General features: G+C 45.1%; 1 protein-coding gene across 2 annotated transcripts in view; it reads left to right on the forward strand.

Moving 5' to 3' along the window:
- Positions 1-223: 223 nt before the first annotated feature.
- The window catches only part of ccdc88b (coiled-coil domain containing 88B), a 45,810-nt gene continuing 26,224 nt past the window's right edge, over positions 224-19,809 (forward strand). Inside the window, exons 1-11 of one of the 2 annotated variants that reach the window (XM_025004141.2) lie at positions 224-243; positions 377-448; positions 2,161-2,309; positions 5,096-5,204; positions 12,299-12,368; positions 12,562-12,620; positions 14,812-14,895; positions 15,727-15,867; positions 16,155-16,288; positions 16,933-17,014; positions 18,838-18,996. In XM_025004141.2, coding sequence (XP_024859909.1) covers positions 389-448; positions 2,161-2,309; positions 5,096-5,204; positions 12,299-12,368; positions 12,562-12,620; positions 14,812-14,895; positions 15,727-15,867; positions 16,155-16,288; positions 16,933-17,014; positions 18,838-18,996 — 1,047 coding nt within the window. In that variant the 5' untranslated portion in view covers positions 224-243; positions 377-388. Of the gene's footprint in view, positions 244-376; positions 449-1,806; positions 1,944-2,160; positions 2,310-5,095; positions 5,205-12,298; positions 12,369-12,561; positions 12,621-14,811; positions 14,896-15,726; positions 15,868-16,154; positions 16,289-16,932; positions 17,015-18,837; positions 18,997-19,809 lie in introns of those variants that run through there. The other variant, XM_037977504.1, reaches the window with a different exon arrangement.

The following is a 19,809-nucleotide window of genomic DNA, read 5'->3' on the forward strand; positions in this document are numbered from 1 at the left end:
GTTCACCCCATCCTCCAAAACGGGCAATTCTGGGTTCAAAAAAACCCGCTTTAATTTCCACGTTTCAGTCCAGAAACGTGCCTTGTTTTCTGTGAGGCGACATGGGTGTGTTTTAAAAGAAACTACATGTGCTCTTTTTTTTTTTTTTTTTTGGTTCTGAGAGATTCCGGTGCGGTTTTGCAATGAAACGAACTGCCTGACGCACAGCGATAGAGGAAGAGGAGGAGGAGGGGAGGGCCGCAGGTCTGTCAAACTGCTTCACCCAACACGAGATGGATCCCAGCCCTCTGATTCATTTCAACCAGAGAGCTGATGATATTTACTAATTAGTTATCTTTTTTTCTTCTTCTCCTGCCCCCCTCCCTCCACCCCTCAGTGTCTCTCAGCCATGGACTCTGACTCTGAGGAGATAATAGAGGAATTCATGGGAAGTGCGCTGGCGCAGTGGGTATGTCATTTATCATCTGTCACCTTGACTTAGAGGAAAGCTAGTCGTGTTTTTTTAGCACGAAAAGATGATCAGCTGTAAAATACCAGCCTTGGCTTGTGTCTGTGTCTGTGTTAAACACCACAGCACTTTATTACTGCCTTTCAGAAGCACCTCTAAGAACAGCTTGCTTCCTAATTAAGCAGAAAACTTAAACTAGTAGCCTGTATTATAGTAAGAGCTTCTTGTTTTTGTGCACACACACAGACACATAAAAAAAGCAAACACTCTATACTTCTCCTTTTGGCAGCTTCCTTTGCCTCTTAATGGCCAGCTTTGTGTTTTAGGATTTTTTTTTCTTTCTGTCCACACTTCCGTGTCCTTGAGCTGCTTTTTGTTTAAAAAAATTAAAACAACACAAACTTCTCTCCAGCGGTTGTAGGAGAGTGCTGTCTCCCCGGGCCCTCGGGGGGGTTTGGTTCCACATGTGAAGCCGGCTGAGCCCCGGAGGATTTGCTCTGAGCTGAAACCTCCCGTGGGCTCAGTGAGTTGTTCTGCTGCAGGTCCTCGCTCATCCACAACACGAGGGTCCTGCTGACTTCCTGGACGCAGAGCCACTTCAAGAACTGAAGAGGGGACGGCGTCTTGCCCGCTGCCTTTCATAGACCAAGATCGGTCTATAGCCACGGCGTGACGCTCAGCTACAGCCACGCCAAGTTTTAGCTCAACACCCGTGAAACTGACTGAGTTGTAGCCATTTTTCTGTTGTCGACAAGCCGTGGTGGCCATCTTGTTGTGGGCTGACTCAGAGAAAGTTAATCACTTGTAGATGTGCATCCATTGACTGCTGTCCAGATGTTTCATTGGGATCTGCCCAGTGGTTCATGAGATATTTTGCTAACAGACAGGCAGGGTGAAGGTTGAAATCATAGGCGAAGAAGCCGCGCAGCAAGAAGCGCTGAAAGTATGCGTTGTGAATGAGTCCGAGCTGCCAGGATGCCGAATTTTAGCTCTGTATTCGGAAATCTGGCTAAAGTTTTAGCCACTTTTGTGTCTCCTGTGGCGACCATTTTGAATCAGCTGTAGAGAAACATCCAGCATTGGATATTTTGCTAACACGATCAAGCAGAGCTCCGTTTGTCTGCGATTTACAAGAACTTGCTATGATCTGCTGCAGGTTTATTAGCTGCTAAACGGCCTTCGTCAGGTCGTTTACTCGCTGACGTTCACCGCCTCTCATACGTCGTAGGACATCCACTGTAGCCGCTCTGTCACCAGGGGAGAGGGTGGGTGTCTCATTCTGCTCTTCCTCACCTTTATCAGCTGACTCAGGTGAAGTTTGTGACCAGCAGTGCAGTTTTTTTCTTTTTCCCCCGAAGGCGCAGATGGGAGAAGAGCTCCGTGTTTTCCACGTGTCTTTAGCAGAAAGAGGGACCTTGGCTGCGGTCCTGGTTGGCCGCCTGTCACTGTGAAGTGCTTCCCAGCGTGAAGGCACTGATCCCACCTGTTCAGACAGGTGCGCCGGCTCAAGCGACTTCCTGTGTGAAAACATTTGGACCTCAACATCTCCTTCCCTTCCCTCCCCTCGGAACTATTTTCTGCTCCCGTTTCCGCCCTTATGGTCTTTACCCACCTCTTAGTTCACACTTCTGACTGCAAATAAACACACACACACACACACACACATATATAAGAAAAAAAAGAGCCTCATGATCTCTGCCGGTGTCTTGCAGGTTCTGCTGTTTGAGAACATGGTGGAGACTGAGAGGAGCATCCAGCTCTACAGCCAGTACATGGAAGTGAACTCGAATTTCAAGAGCGCCCGAGAGCGTTACAGGAGGCTGACCAACGGGGTTTTCCTCAATGAGGTCATGAGGATCATGTAAGATTAACACAGACATTGTTTCCTTGTTGAGTGGCAGCCAAAAAAAAAAGAAAGAGCTAATTTAATTACCTTTTTCATTTTATTCTGTAAAGCCAGAGTTTTAACATTTTATGAGACAAATGAGGGTCGTTTGCGAACTCAACGAAGACGTCTAAATTCGCACGCCGTGATGCAGAAACTGAACACGACTCTTCGAGCTCCGGTTGTCGAGAGAGGAACCAGGAGACGATTCCACGGGTTTAAATCCCCGGGGCACACTTTAAAGAGCATTAAACCGAGGACCCGAAGGGTGAGAATCCGGTGAAAACGCTCGATCTGTCGTAGACGTAGACGGCGAGCTCCCCGACTCATCTCAGCACAAACCGCCGATGGGTTTGCGCTCGGCTCGCAGACTTTACCACGAGGTCACGCCTCTGAACTCAGGTCTGAGGAGGCTTTACGAGCACGAGAACTCCGTTCCTCCCACCCCGTTCATTTAGAGTTTACATGAAACCAGAAAAACCGACCTTGTTCATAGTTGGAGGGCCGTTATTTCGTCCTTTTTTTAAAAATAATAAATTGGTTCTATGCGACAAAAACGCTTAGAATTTTCCAGTTAATTTAACAAGTGAGAAGGGCAATTAGGCTTTGCAGGAAAAACAACAGTTTGTTTTGCTGGTGAGGCCAACAGCAGAGATCCAACATACTCCACCAGCTGAACTACATTCAGCCAAACATGAGCAATAATTCAACTGTTCAAGTTAAAACAAAACGACAGAATGATGCAAAGAAAGGAGCACAAGTGGCAAACGAAAGAGACAAGTCATGTGATAAAGTCATAAATAAGTTATAAAGCATAAAAATGTGATGTTCCCTAGCCATTTATTTCCCTTTTTGTTTTGGCTTTGGACTGAAATTGTGCTTCTGGGAAAAATAAACGCTTTAAAGCTTTTAAAGCAGCATTCTGTTAATTTGATATGTGCATTTATGTGCCATGGATTTATTTAGAAAACTAGAACGGATCCCAGTTCTTACTGGTTCTGAGCAGTTAATATCTCACCTGTTGTAGATGGGTTTCAGTTTGGAGAAATAGTTTATTTCTGACCAAATAAAAGGGGAATTCTGCCATCTTTTAAGAACAACAATGTCAAAAATCTTCATCCTAGGTCAAGCAAATGCTATTTTATCACCATTAACCCCTCTGTCTGTTGATGTTGCGTTGTTGTTATGCATTAATGTTGCGCAGCTGTTCCAGCATTAACATCCTGATCTTCCCGTCGGATCTTCGTCCCGTCACAGAGTTCTTGTGTTTTTTAATTCGTCGTTGTGTTTAGTGATTTGTTGATGCGGTTTGCACTTCAGGGCCGCCGTAAAGACCAAAATAGATTATTACTTCCTTGAAACAACTCCAATTTGAAAAAACAAAACAAAACAAATTTTATTAACCTTCCTACCTCTGTCTGTTCTCAGAGGAAATAACCAGTACTCAGTGGTTATTTGCAAACGAAAGCAGCAGCTAGCTGTAACTCCTTCTGGCAGGAGTTTAATTTCTGCTGGAATAACCGTGTAATCCAAAACTGACGGAGGTGCAAAGGTTAATAAAACGACGCGATCTGCTCGACGTGCTGGGAAAGTTTTGAGACTGGAGTTCTGCTAAAACAGTGGTGTCCAACCCTGGTCCTGGAGGGCCACTGTGCTGCATGTTTGAGTTGTTTCCCTGCTGTAAAGCAGGTCTCCGGGCTCTGCAGAAGCCTGTTAATCAAATCAGGTGTTTCACAGCAGAGAAACACCTAAAGCATGTAAGACAGAGGCCCTCCAGGAGCCGGACTGGACACGGCTGGGCTCAGACGTCTGCAGTCCACTTTGGTTTGGACTCCGATCGGATTAGCGATTCGGTCGGAATTCAGCTCTGTTTCTCCAAACTGAGGCCGTTCAACGAGCTGCCTACGACGGGTGAGGTTGTAATCGTCCGTAACCTTTAGTTGAATGCAACATTCAGAGGGAGAACTGGGAACTGGTCGCACCAAATAAATATATGGCCCATAAATGGAGCTATTAAGTAAAGACGGTACATTAGGTCCGACGCCGTACATCTTTCCTGGAGACGAACTGAACTGTTTGTGTTTTATGCATAAATACCTCCCTAATAGATGGCTCCCATGTGTACGCTGCAAATTAACTGATGTTAACACGCTAAAACGCCGAACGGAGACGCTGAACACGGCAAACATTATCCCCTCCTTCCTCTGTGTCAGCACAGCCTCGCGGAGCTGGCAGCAGAATCTTAATGTTCTCTCCTGGCCTAAAACGTGATGTAACATTCATCACGCTCCCTTTCATAACCTCGTATTGTTCTGCAGCCTCGGAGAAAGGATGGCATGAACGCCCGACCCACAAATTTCTAGTAAAACTGCAAAATGGGAAAGGGGGAGGCTCTGCACACATCTCGTTAGTCATGAAGCCGAATTTCTTATCTTGTTCAAATTTCTGCAGGAGAAAAACCTCCTTTTGTCTGCAATCGGGCAAGACAAGATCTTAGTGTTTGCGGAGCGGCTGATTAATTTGGGCTGACCTGAGCCGTTATTTCAGCAAATAATTGCTTGTGGATTCTCACCGCCTTGCGTCTCGAGCTCATTAAGATTTCATTCACTCCGTTTAAATGAACTGTTGCGTAAGAGTTTCTTGTCTGGAGAGACGTGGCGCCGGGCTGTTTGATCGAGCTGCAACAGTCGCGCCGCAGATTTTCTTCTTTCTCTCTCATTTTTTTTCCCCCGTTTTTTTTTCTTTTTCTCGTGTTTGCACAGAGACCCGAACCCCAAGGTGGAGCGGCTTTACGACAGTGAGCGGGACGACCACATGCTGAGGGTTCAGAACTTCTCCATTTTGAATCGACACCTCAGGGCCTTTTATCAGGTAGGGGAGGGCGCCGGAGGGCGGGGATTGGTTCGTCAGGAGGGAAATCGGTACTGTTTGCTCTCAGACTCAATCTTGAACACGAGCATTCTCATTAGCTGAATTTAATTCTAAACACGACCATGAAAATTAGCTTTTAATTTCTAATTCGCAGCATTTGTCTCCACTTTAGATATATTTACATGTTCACGTGTTATTTAGTCGCACATTTGAAGTCAAAATTTATTCTTTTGAATAAGTTTTAACCCCAGTGTTGGACATCTTTGAAAGAAAACAAACATCCAGAAAGGAATGATCCTGAATCACGCGTAGACTAACACGACATGGCTCGTAATAACCAGCGTGGTGATCAGATGACCACATGTAACGTGAGAAACGCTCATCGGTCGTGGTAAACCTCAGCTCGGTTCCCCAAAGTTTGGTTCGGTTTTTGCAGCCGGCAGCTTCGCTCCGCTGCTTGACCCGTGGCGCTCCGATCGACCTGAGCCGAAGTCTGTCCACAGCTGACAAAACTCAATGTCAGTGTGCTGCAAAGTCGTATTTCAAGACATTTAAAGGTTTGAAGCTTTCATTTTTGCCCTTTTTTTTTTTTTTTAAAGGTTTTTGTCCATAAATTGAAATGAAAATGTAAACGTTTGAAAAGACATCTGCTAAATAAATCCCACGGTCAGCTGCTCGACGGGAGCTTGAGTCACATGTGGGGCTGTTGTTTTTCCTCCGTGACTCAGTCGTGTTATCATTTTGGTTTTAAACATTTCGTTTTCACTCACAGGCTTGGGTTGTCTTCCTTGAAACGGCTCATTTTACTTGTTTTGTTTACATAACAGACAATGTTTGACAGAAGTACCTTAGGTTTACACAGAATCTTTCTATTTTGGGGGTCAAAACCAAGTTCCAGTTATTAGTCAGACACATGATAAGTAGGTTATAAAAATGTATGTTTGTTTTTTGCAGGGCTGATATGGAAAGTGGGTTCAAAGAATGCACATTTGTTTTGTTGAAGAAAAGAGATTACAGTGTGCTTGTGCATGCAAAACAGCTTTTTAAGCTAGTCTTCTGTTAGCTTAGCTTAGCTTAGCACAAACACTAGAATCTAACAGCAGCCCATCCAAACATGACTTATAGAGCTGACATGTAACACGTAAAGCAGGCTGAAGATTTGCCATAGTTATTTTTAGCTCTGTGAGAAGTGAGTATTTGCTCTCTTGTAGAAAGTTACTGATCAAAAGATTGCTTTGCTGTCTGCTGAGCAGCTTGTAAAGCCACAGCCTTCTGTTAGCTTAGCTTAGCTTAGCTTAGCATAAACACATGAAACTGCCCAAACATTACAGGGTCACATTGGGCCCAGAAATAGCCTCGTGAAGTCCAAATTTCACTTTTAGACTTAAAATTAAATGTCACATTTTAATCTGCGTGTTATTGATGTTTTTAAATAGTATTTTTTTTCTTTTTTGATTAGTTTTTTTTGTTCTTGCCAGACCCCAACAGTCCCCTAACTGTTAGCTTAGTTGGTTTGAAAGATGTGTTAGTTAATTTCCATTTTGAACTGTTTTAATGAATGTTTCTGTCTTCAATACAACAAAACCTAAATGGATATTCTAATAGAGGTAAGCCTTTTCAGAGCTGTGACACTGAACTTGTCCCACAGCGAGACTTGCGGCGTTTCTTTTTTTTAATTTGACCTCGATGTGAACTCCATTTGCTGTCTTCAATAGCCCTATTTAATGGTGTTTTTGTTATCCCAGCAAAAACATTTCCATAAACGCTGGTGTGATTACGTTTGTCGGATGCGCTGAAATGTCTCAGGACTTACAGTTAGCGGAAAAGTCTTGTAAAAAAACCCAGAAATGTCCTTTTGAAACCAGGACACACTAAGTGGCGATGGCGAGGGGGGGTTGCTGGAGGAACGGGGAAGCATTGCCTTGCTTTTAAGGTGGCAAAAATAGAGGACAAGATGTAGCTGAGCTATCGGTTGCAGCGCATGAATATTTTGCCCGAGGATATTGCATGAAGTTTGAAGTGTGTGTGGGATGTGGGTGACAGAGCATTTGCACAAAAGAGAAGATGAAACACAAAATTTCCATCCTCAGTAGACAAGTCCTCGCTTATTATCAGGCAAATAGGGTGAGGGGAAAAAAGTGGAGGAGTTACAGGCTCTGGGTTTTTTTTTTTTTTTTTCATTAAAGTTACATCTGTGGTTGAAAGCTAGAGCATAAAAGTCTCCCAAATAGCTCTCGGTGTCGTGTATTTCACAATGTATGGGTTGGCGCCTGCGGCATTTCAGGAAATGACACAATTCTTTCTCCGGAGGATGATTCAGCAGGCCCCCCGTTCTCGACCCGGGGAGCATTCCCGAGCCGCGGTCAGGTGGGCCGAGCGTGCCCCGCCAGGCCTGTCACACAACACAAGAACACATGTCCGACAAGGTTTCGCTTCCTAATTTCCTGTGAGTCACCGATGTCCCTTGAAAGCTCAGGGCTTCTCAAAGACACTGGCAGCAAACGGGAAGCTCGTTTCGGTCACACCAGAATCTCACCAGGTGCTCTCAGAAGTGGCTCCACCACTGATCGCAGTTTTACTTCTCGCTCTTGCTGCTTTGCCGTGTGTGTGTGTGTGTGTGTGTGTGTGTGTGTGTGTGTGTCCGAGTCGAGGACGAGAGCCCTAAGCCCCAGGAAACGGCGCGAAGCAGGACAAGGCTTCATTTTCTCCGACACGTCCGCTGACTGCAGACGCTCAGGTGTGCGGTTAGCGGACGCAGAGCATCTGAGAGCACCGCGAGGCAGCTTTGACTCGCTGCATTGTGTCCTACGTTGCTCTGCTCTGGTTTGTTTAGGCTGTGCTGCTGGATTTCTGCTGCTGCTGCTTCCGAACGATGCCCTCACTTCCCAACCTTCCCTTTAATGGGGGTTTTTAAATGTTAATTTCACCTGAGTATTAATTCACCGAGCCTTTGAAGAGCTCCGCTGTTGCTAAACAATGACATTTTTTTAAGGTGACTGAACATCCAATATACTGTTTCTACTAATTTGTTTCACTTAAGAGCATCTTCTCGCCCATTAAAGGGAAAACAAAGAATTTTGGAGAAAAAGAAAAAGCTGCAAATAGCTTTTAATTCTGTCTCCAACTACAAGCAGTAGACTGAGTAAATTCAGGGCCACTGCACGCAGCACTGAATGGCTTTCAGAAAGGTTACGACTAATGAATTCAGCTCGATGAAGGTATTTTTACAATAAAAATGTATCAGTGTGAAGAAAGGAACCTTTGAATTCTTCTGTGAAAAGTGCTAATGCTATAAAATATCCTAAAAGGAAACATCCGGCTGCAGAAAAATGTTGGTATATTGTCAAAGTATGAGCAGAATGTTACAGTTTTATGAGTTAATGTAAAGGTTTGTATAAGAATGAATTGGAAAAATAAAGATACACAAGTTAGTTTTCTAGTTATTCAACTTAAATGTTTGATTAAATATTGTATCAAATTTGGTTTTATTAACACATAACTGAACTGAAATATGCCAAGTTTGTTCTCAATTTTATGATAATCCGGTTATTATTAAGAAATTACTTTGAAAATGTTTGCATCTTTCATTAATATGTACATTTTAAAGTAGTAATATCTGTCAAGGCCAGTGCAGGAAGTATCTTTCACTCCTCTGTAATGTAGTTGACTGTAAGTTTATGACAGTGGGGTTCTGTAGAAAGGTTATGAAGACTTAATATCTTACCTGTTCTGGATAGCTCCTTGAAGGACCCCAGTCTGGAGACAAAGATTAATTTTGATCAGACTGACGAGCTAACGGCCCTGAAACGACTCCAGTCTCAAATATTTTCATAGCAGTTATAAGACTTTTACAATATCGAGTTATTTATGTGGAATTCTTAGGTTCATTCAAGGTTAAATGGTGGCGGCAGCAGCTAGCTATGGCATGTCTGGCAGGGGTATTTCAAAATGAGTCATAATGAGGAATTTTGCAATATTAAGTTCTAGTTCTTCATCTCAAAAGCTTCAAAATGATAGGTAGTTTGTTGAAATTTGGTGATTTATCACCCGGCGTCAAGCTGGTTTTATTTATGAGAGTGACTGTTTGAAAACTGTGGTTTTACTGGTCTGGAGGGATGTCTTCCAGCTCTGTATCCTTTAATAGAATTCCTGAATCCGGGACGGTGATCAGCATCGCCACCAAAATCCAATCACTCGTTCCTTGTACCATGAAAATCCGTTCACAGCCGTTTAAGTAATCTTGAGCGCAGACAGACAGACGTTACCTTTGCGGAAGTAACAGAGTGGAATCCCCCAAGCTTCACAATGATGCCAAACATTATACGAAGGGATTTCCCAACACCACGGCAGCAGAGAAGAATGGTCAATTTGAAGGGTAGTAAAAGGATTTGAATTAAAATGATTATTTCTGAAGACACACTTGTTGGAAACCTTTAATTTAAAAGTAGATCAGGAAGATTATCTGCTATGTTTGTTCCTGGGATCACTGGACGGTGTCTTTAGGGACTCATTTACGTCTCAGTTACGGCAACAAAAGTCAACGATTTCACGTTTTTTTGCACCTCCAAGTGTGATCATTCCCGCTCAATTTGGAGCACGGGGTCACATATTTTTCCCGGAATAACTGCGATGCAGAACTGACGGCAGCGTAAAGGTTTATAAAACAGCGTTCAGCATGAGGCGCTGTAAGGTTTTTGAGATTGCAGCTGTTTTAAGACGACAGGGACCCACTGTATTTGATATATATAGCTAAAGATTACTTCAAAGTGCATCACTCATATTGTTTTCTAACGTACTTTGGGAGGTTATGTTACTGTATCAAGTGATGATGTTTAAATTATACCGCAGGCGGAGATTTGAGCAAATACAACCTTCGAACTGTATCTTGGCTGTAGCGCCAGACAGGGACATCAGCATGCCAACAACAACAAGCCTCTGCTATATAATTTTCAGTCTGTCTAATCTGCTGCAGGAGGCCATTTGGCATCAGCGGCCACGGGCTGCTGATGACCAACGCAGAGCTGCCGAGGCTATTATCCCGCGCTGCCCTGAAGGAGCAGAAATGTAAGGTTGGCTGCACATGAAAGTTGTTAAAGGAACTCACTCCTTCTCTGGCGGTACAGTTTATAAATTACAGTAAGCAGCCAAAAGAAAGCTGTAATTGTGACTCGCCTCTGCACTCTGACGATTTTGCGCTGATGGATGTGAGCAGACTTTCCGAGCAGTTGGAGGAGGGAGCTCGCCAGCGTCGGCGTGTGGCTCTTTGACAGAAATATTTCTAATTAACGGGGCCACGCCGTTCGGGTGTTTTGTGAGTTTAAGACCAGTTAAAGCAGGCGACAGAAGGATCAGCTGCCCGGGCTTCGCTGCGGTGGATGTAGCCGCAGATCCGCGTGACGCCTGCCCGTTCGGTGCCAGAGCAGCCAGGTTTCTGGACGGGGCTCGTCGGAGGCGTCTGCAGTCCGCCTTGATTCAGCGTCGTTTGATAGAGCCAGGGGACGTGTCCAAGAGCTTAAAGCCCAAATTACAGCTCGCCGGAAACAAGCTGACCACGATGTTGTTCGGCCTTCTGCTGCTGCTCAATCACGCCGTTCGCTCAAAATCTCATTACAGACGCTTTCTAGAAGAGAATCACTCAGTAAACATCTAGAATTAAGAGTTTATTCTGCCAACGATAACACACTCGAAGTCTATTAACTCGAACAGTGAAAGTGAAGACTGAAAAGGCTTTTTGAATGCTGTGCAGACACATTAAACCCCTGATTATCGCCCACCAGCCGAACGATCGTGTTATCGGCTGTTCCTGTCTGTTCCCAAAATATCTCGTGCCCCACTCGACAAATTTTTACTGAAACTTGCAGAAAGTAGTTATTAGATGTGCCTTCTGCAACTGATTTACCTTTGGAGTCAGTTCGATATAAGATGGCCAGCATAAAAATGGCTACAACTCAGTCAGTTTTACAGTTATGGAGCTAAAACTGTACGTGGTAGTAGCTGAGAGTCATCCTCAGCACACACACTGAGTGTGACGTCTGGTGATGTTGCGCAACGATCATTAGACAAGTCGGGAAAACGACGAAAGAAGCGTCTTTATCTGCAGCAAAGAGCTGAGAAAGGAGCGGAGACATGCGACAGCCTGTATCCGACAAACTGCGCTAACAAGGGGCCCAGAAATCACATTCAGAGTTGGTTCTTTGTTAAACACAAGTTCATCCTTTGAGTTTAGGAGCCACTTTTTAGGTCAGAGTTGAGCATTTTGACAAACGAAACAAATAATTTCAAAAGTCCGAAAGGAAAAATCTACGAAAGTCCTGCAGAAAACGTGAAACTACAGATGAAGAACTCTTTGAAAGCTCGTAGTCTGTCTGACGAATGGCTCAGGACTTTTGCACGGTGCAGTAAATATCCAGGTGAGAAATGTGAAAGGAGAGCTGAGTAATGGACAAATAATGGAACAGAGACACTGATTCCTTAGTAAATTTTGTTACCAGTTTTTGTTTTGCAGTGGCATCCACACACACACACACACACACACGCACACACACATACGTATATATCTATATCTGTGATAAGCTTCCCTCAGAAAGCTTGTAATGCTGATCAGGCTCTAAAGTGCAGCTTGTTGGCAGAAGTAAACCTGAGTTTGTTGCCTGTAATGACTCCTTGGCGCGTGTGACGTCTGTTGTGATCTTTGCGACTCAGTTAATGTCTCCACATCGCTGTCCCATTACCCACATTACCCACATGTTGCACCCGCAGGGCCGATAGCAGAAATACTTCAGTGATTTTTATCGCAGGGATGATTGCTCCAATCAGTTTAGTTTTTTTTTTACGGAATTTCGAGAGCGCTGAAAAAATAAAAATATCACAGACCCTGAAATGCGTCGAGCCCAATTGAGCAAAACTTCCTTGTCCCGAAAGAACAAACAAATGCTCCTTCGTCGGGCGCGTCGTCTTTGTTTACACCACAAATTACAACCGACTGACGGAAAGTTTTGCTGTTTACATCCAGCCGCAGTGCCGACAGGCAGGCGGGACAGAGCGGATGAATATCTGTGCTGGACTCTTCACCTTCATCCCTTTTTTCCTTCCAGGAGAACCTGCAGCAGTTGATCCTCATGCCCCTCCCGAATGTCGCCATACTGGGGCAGGACCCCCTAACAGGTACGAGATAACAGCTCGGCTCCTATCAGTGCCACGAGGAACTCGTTACTTCGTGCACGAGTCCATATCTGGGCTATGTGTGAGGCGCATTAAGGTGATAATGACGAGGAGGGCGGCGGCGGCGGCGGCGGCGGGGAGGGGGTGGATATGATGATGATAATGATGATGATGACGGTTATTTCTGTGTCCTCAGAGGCAGCTGTGGAGGAGCTCAGGCGACTGCTGCTGCTCCTACTGGGATGTGCAGTGCAGGTGAACACACACACGCACACACACACACACACACACACACACACACACACACACACACTCTCAGGTAGGCTGATAATTACACTATTTTTATTTATGGAAACAACCGAATCTTTCATTTCCCTTCTTCATTCATTAAACCAATTTTAAACACAGTGCTGTTAGGAAAATTCAAACCTTTAGTCACATTTTTTTATTTTTAAATCTTTCTCTACAACAACAAAGTGAAAAAGGCCTGATTTGTTAAAAAATAAAATAAAGGAAACTAGTATTTCCTGAAGAAACTCATGTTGTTGCACGAAGTCTGGTCGTGTTTAGGTTTGTTTGAAGGGGATGACTCAGCTACTACCACACAAAATCCTATTTCAACATCCTCTAAAACTGACTGGGTTGTAGCCATTTTTGTGCTGGCTGTGGCTGATTGGCTGTGGCGGCCATCTTCGACAGGAGCGACTCCAAAGGTTAATCAGTTGTAGATGTTCATCCAGTCGTTACGTTCGGAGAGTTTCTTTAAAATTCATCTGGTGGACCATGAGATATTTTGCTAACAGACAACAAACAAACACAGATAAGTAAACTTTAAACAGCCAAATCCTTTTCTTTTCTCATTAGTTGAACAGATTTTAAACATAGCGCTTTTTCCACATCCCTGGATCTTTCTCCACAAAGACAAACCAGAAATGTTTTTTTTATATTAATAAAAATACTATAAAAACAGGAAATATCTCCCTGATGTGAGCATTTGGAAGCTTCTTTCAGGAATTTATTTATTTTGCTTCAGTTCCACGCAGGAATAAATTGTCGGCACATCTTTGTTGGGTTCACCTGCTCTCCTTGACAAACTAAACTCAAGGACTTTTTCATTTTATTAACAGTTCTGCTAGTTTTTGTTGCTAAACTAACCCCTCACCTCTGCATGAAAAGCTGGAAACTCTGAAGGTTTTTGCCCGTCTTCACCTCTGAGGATCATCCAGGTGATTCGTCCCGTTTTGCAGAGAGCAGCTCCCGTTTCCTCGTCTTCCCGTTGAAAAGCTGATTAATGGATCCCAGCTGATTAATGGCTGCTCTTCTCTCAGGTTGTCCCGTCTCCACAAAGGAGCTCAGGTGATCAGAGACGGGTGAAAATGTCAGAGTGAAGCATTCAGAGGAGCTGGGACCCCCGCAGCTCGCCAGCAACTATCAAAGCAAAAACATCTGAACCCTTATGTCTTATTCACGCCTCAGCCTTTTAGAATGAAGTGACAAAACGCTTAAAAGTAGATTATTGCTTCATCAATTTCAGGTTTTTTTAATTTGTCCTTTCATCTGTATGTAGAACGCATTCAAACTAAATCCTAATTATGTCTGAATCAGCGCAGACGCAAAAATAAAGTGATAAATAAATAAAATCTGATGCACGTTTTCGAGGTTTAGGCAGAAATAGCTGGAAATTAAACATCAGGCCTCAAACATCTTTACCTCGCTGGGCTGAGGTCCGTGGATCAAACACACAAAAACAATAAACTTATTCAAAATTAAAAAAAAAAAATAATCTGCTTTAAAATGAGACTGAAACGTAAAATGTTTGATTTAAAGAAAATCAATTTATTTGGTAATTTGTGTAATTCATGTCAGGGTTTTAAGCTCATTTTGAGTTTTAGCCGGTTTTGTGTTCGCAAAGGTTGATTAGCTGGCGGCCATCTTGAATGGAGTTCGCTCCTGAGGTTAATCGGCTGCAGACGTCCATTCAGGGGTTAGAGCTTCATTTAAATCCTTCCAGTTGTTCAGGAGATATTTTGCTAACAGATTGGGGATGACTCCAGTAGTAGTTGCTCTCAGAGTGTGTGCTGGGGACGACTCTCAGCTACGATCATCTCACGTTTTTCGTGTCATTTCTGTGTTTTCTGAGGAAACGGCGAGGAGATAATTATCTCTTCATCATGTTCGTGAATGCAGTCAAACCCACCGATGCATCAGACCTTTCACTTCTGCAGCACTGCAGTCTAAAGAGTGGAGCGACACCTTTTTAAAGCACCTTTTTTGTTGACGATTTATCAACTCCGGTTGTTTTGCTTTGTGAGATCAGCAGCGCAATTTTCTCATTCGTGGCGCATTCTGGCGAAACGCAGCGACGCATCTTTGAAAGGCGATTAAACGCTTTTATTAAGCGCCTGTAAACACCCACCTTTGACTCCCTTTCATCTGGTGTCTGCAGTGTGAGAACAAGGAGACGTTCATCCAGCAGATCCAGTCTCTGGACATCGAGACGCAGGCAGCCATCGCCAGCTGCATCCAGCAGGTAGGAGACGGATCCAATCAGCCCCCACCTCCCCGAAACACTAAAAGGCGCTCCCTGGAAAATATTTTGTCCCGGGGAGTGAGTCTAAAGGATGCTTTTGTTCCTAAATATGACACAGCAAAGAGTTTCTTCCATGTCCACCTTTAGTCAAAGAGAGCTAATGTATTATTGCTGCTTCTGGTGCTTCCAGTTAAGCGTGAAAATGAGCTACTTGTCATTCTGCTGGCGGTCCTGTAAGGACCTCTGGGTGCCCCCCGGTGATGGATCTTCCACTCCTCGTGTCCACCTCTCCACCTCCACCTCTGTCACATCACCATCTTCCCTTCATCTCCGTCATGCTCCATCATCTCTGAGGCATAAATACCAAATTGCGTTCTTTTTTTTTTTTTTTTTGATCATACTCCCCACCCCCCCTCCCCCCCATGAATAATTGCCAGCATTACAAAAACAGCATGTAGCGCACCAGCGTGGCTGAGTTTCTGAACTTGCCCGCCAGCCTTTTTAATGCCAAATTCTCCAGCCTAATAAATCACAGGAGGTGAGAGGTGTGGATGGATGCACCCCCTGCTTCCTGTTCATATGGCGTCCGCCTGCGGACATTTCAAAGCCGTCAACATCATCATTAGTTTTGCATGCATTAGTCAGGCGTTTTTGGATTCGTTTCCCTGACAGAATGTGGACCCCCCACACCCCACCCCTTCCCGATCTTCACAGATACTTGGTATTCACGGAGCGCTCTCACTCTCTGGGTTGTTTGTCCCCAGATCTGCCAGTCGTGTCAAACTTGCATCGATTTTATCACAGAGACCTGAGAAATTGCCCTTGCTGCAGGTGACTCAGGACCCTCGCGCCGTGCTGCCGCTTCAGTGGGAGGAGTTGGTGGAGGCCGAAGGTGCGGACTTGCAGCTGGTCTTCAGCTCCATGGCCAAGCAGATCCAGAACCTGCTGGCGCAGAGAGACGCACACCTGGAGGTACGGGCGCACATAAATCACCGGATGATTACTGGTACAGGAGCGTTCTGGCTCACATGCTGAATTATTGCACGTAAATGTGATTACTTTCATACAGTGACAATGACAAAGAAACACAACATGATCAAACCAAATTAGATTAATAAAGGACCTAACATTTCTTCACATAACGGCCCTTTAAGTGTTTCTGTTTGAGAATTTAACTACTTTTCATCTCTAAATCTGCCAGAACTGCAATGAAATCCAACATGTGAGTCTTAAAAGACTTTCGTCTCCCTTTTTCTCAGAGGATAACGGCGCAGGAAGCTCAGGTTGAGTCCAAGCCGGCGCCCCTGGGTGGCCTCAGCGACGAGCCCCCCCAGAGTGTGACGCTCCAGCTGGCTGACAGCAAGGCCAAGCTCCGCCGTCTCAAACAACAACTGTGAGTGTGTGTGTGTGTGTGTGCATGAGTGAAGGGTAAACCCTAGAGAACCTTTAGCGAAGTTGTGATAAAGGTCATCATTAATAATGTGCAAATTTTGTCGCTCTTCCCGGCGCACAAAAACGAGTTGTTACTCAGCAACGAGTCAGGAGACGCTCGCCGCTACAGTCTAATTCACACAGTGTTTTAAACGTGTCGGAAAGGTCAAAATTTAGGTAAAGGTCAGGCATGATCGCCTCTGATTTCATTTCTGCTTCGAGCAAACCTAATCTACTTTAATCCTGCATTCATTAGCCAAGACGTACCATCCAGCCATCCATTTTCTTTGCCCGCTTTTGTCGTTCCAAAGTGGCGGGGAGCTGGGGTCCGTCTCTGGAGGTCGCTGTGCGAGAGGCGGGGGGACACCCTGGACAGGTCGCAAGTCCATCACAGGGACACATAGGGCCAAACGAGACAAACAACCACTCACGCAATTCAGAGTTACCGATGAACCTAACATGGAGGTTTTTACTCTGTGGGAGGAAACCAACGTACCCGGATCTGACAAAATAAAAGCATCAGAAAAATAGCCTGAGTTACTGTATTTATCTGTGTTTAACTGTGTTTGCGTTGCTGATGGTTGGATGTTTTTTTTTTTTTTTTAGGGAAGATAAAGGTGATCAGATCCTGGATTACAAGCAGGAGATTCAGACGATGGAAGATCACCTGAAGAAACTTCAAAAAGAGGTACGCGCAAATCACGCCGGGGTTTGTTTCATCGTTGTTTATTTCCTCGCAGACGCGCGCGAAGAACGAACCGACTGGAAAAGCGTGAATAATTTGGCAAAGGCGTGGGCATATTTTGCTCAGAAAAGCAGCTCTGTCTGTGCAAAACTTCGCAGCCAAGTGGGTCCCTCTTAGCAGCGAGACTTTGCTCTTTACAGCCAAGTGATTAAAAGAGTTGGGGAAACATCTCTCCCAGGAGAAATTAACAGCTAACCAGCTAATCCAAAAAAAGTAAAAATAGGAAAACCGAGGCAGGTTTATACACACCTGATCAATAACCAGATTAGAAACCACCAGCCTTGTTTTGCACCCACCTCTGGGTGGTATTTTGTGGCGTCTGACAGGAAACGTTGGTTCATGTTAACTTTGAGGTAGTGGTTTTAGGCGGCGTCTCTCTGGGCTGCGGCTCGCTGGCAAACGACATTCATGAGGGAGCGTCCAGAATCTCCCTGGGGTTCTGAAATGTCTTCTGTGAGCCGCTTGGGTTTTGAAATTTCCTCTCAAAATAGTCCCCGCCTGCCTCGCACCCACCTGAAGTGTGTCGTGGGCGTCTGGAACCCCCTCTCCGGAGCGCTGCGGCTTTATTTTTGCGAACACTCAGAATTCAGTGAGGCTGCAGTGGAAGGGTTGCAGTTTGAGTCGCCCAGTGGTTTCCAACAGGCGCAGCCCTGTGAGATGCAGCTCATAGGTGATTCTTGAAAGGTGGTTTGGGAAGTTTGCAAGCCAGTTCCGAAGCTTTCCCCGTCCTCGAACCCACACAAACCACATCTCTCAAGTTGCAAACCGGAGGAGCGTCAGGGCGGAAACGGTAAGAAGGTCCGATCGCCGCGGACGTTTCATCAGCTGCGAACGTTTCATCAGCTGCGAACGTTTCGGTCGAGCTTCTGTGTGACGAGCGCACTTCCTGTGCAACAACCCTGCTTGTGTCAGCCCCGCTACGTTATTTCTTCAGTAAAGCCCCGCCCCGCCCTTTGCCTAAAAGGAGAACTGAAGCGAGTGCTGCATGTCTGAAACCCGGCACAGTTCACACGAGTCACGAGTCCTGCAGCAGCACAATTTCACCCTGAGCTGGGCTCGTCTGGACTCGAGATGCTCTTGAGTTTCTGCAGCGTCATCACTTAAACAGTCTTACTGGAGGGGAAAAACAGGGCTTTAATATGTTCAGGGGGTGCTGCATATTAGCATAGTACACAGAAAACGGCATTTTATTGCGTTTTAGCTGTTCTTTTCACTTCCTGTATAATTGGTTCTAATGTGTGGATTTTCAGACGTGCAGCACAGCCATCCCAGTCGAAGGCAGCTGGACTAGTTTTAATCTCGAAGACATTTTGGTTTCCATCCAAGGAGCTTTCTGAATCGGGTAATTGGGGAAAATTGAGAGAGCTCCTTGGATGAGAAGAGAAATGTGTTCAGGAATAAAAAAAAACAAAAAACACCACCCAGAATCTGAAAGAAGTCTAATTTTCTTTAATTTAATTTGTGATTAAAGTTGTTTTGGATCAGCGTAACGTTTTCATGCTCTCACACCAAAGATCCCTGCTTAGTTTCATCATTTTTTTTTTTTTTTTTTATTGTAGAACAGCTAAATATCTGTACAGGGAATAGAAAAAACCCAAACACTGAGGGTTTTAGTTTCGGATGCATGTTGGAGTGATTTCATTTAAATGACTTGAAGACACGAAAACACCCGAGAAACACTCGATTGAGTAAATCTTCCGATGAAACAGCGTTTTCCTGCACTTTCACAGCGTTTGTTTTATAATCCTGTGTGTTTGCGGCTCCAGAACCGAGCTCTGCAGGGCGAGGTGAGGGGCATGCGGGCGCTGCGGGACGAGCTGGACTGCGCTCGGGAGCGAGCTGCGCGGGCCGAGCAGCTCCAGACGGAGCTCCAGAGCTGCAAACACAGACTGCGGAGCCTGGAGCTCACGCGCACTCAGCTGAAGGTACGCGCGCACACACACACACACACACACTGCTCGACAAGTGAAGATCCGCTCGCGCCAAGCTGCTCAGTCGCATCCACGCCAGAAAAGACATTCCATCGTCATTGTTTACGTGTAAAAATCTCCCACCCGGCACAAAATTAGCCGTTTGAATACCGTCAAGAACAAAAACTTCACAAAGCACAAGAAAATCAAAGCTTGAAGGTCAGGTCACAAAGCTCGTACCTCAGTGATTATTTATTAAAACGAAAGCGCCGCTCGATCCTAAACGGCGTGTTATTCCTCCTCACAGCCCTGAGCGTTTTCCCCACGGTGAGCGCAGCCGCAGAACGGGATCGCGTTGTGATGTCACCTGGATTTACGGCTCGGAGCTGCTTGGCTGACGAGGAGCCTTCAGCTACTGGAACTTTTACAGCCGAACGAAATTTATTCAGAAGCAGCGGAAAATGTTCTGAGGCAGAAAATGTGCTCACGTCCCTGTAAAACGTCTCCCGGTGTCCTCGCGCTCACCTTCTCGGGCTCGTTCGACGCCTTCGCTCCTCCCGCTGCTGCAGCTCAGAGTAGCTCGCGGGAACAGCTTTTTCTCCCTCTTGCGTTTTATTAATGACCACAAACGACCAATTCTTGTCAACTGTGGTAATGGGTAGTGCATACAGCCGTAGTTGACTGTATGCATGAGGCCAATTTATTTTTTTTCCAATATAGGAGTGCAGTTTTTCTCCTTTCCTCTTCACATTGTCTGCACAGAGTTAGGATATAACTAAATAAAAGCTGATAGGGACTAAAACTCGAGCAGATAAAGAATCAGAAACA

This window comes from Kryptolebias marmoratus, linkage group LG9 (assembly GCF_001649575.2).
Source record: "Kryptolebias marmoratus isolate JLee-2015 linkage group LG9, ASM164957v2, whole genome shotgun sequence".
Taxonomy (NCBI): Eukaryota; Metazoa; Chordata; class Actinopteri; order Cyprinodontiformes; family Rivulidae; genus Kryptolebias; species Kryptolebias marmoratus.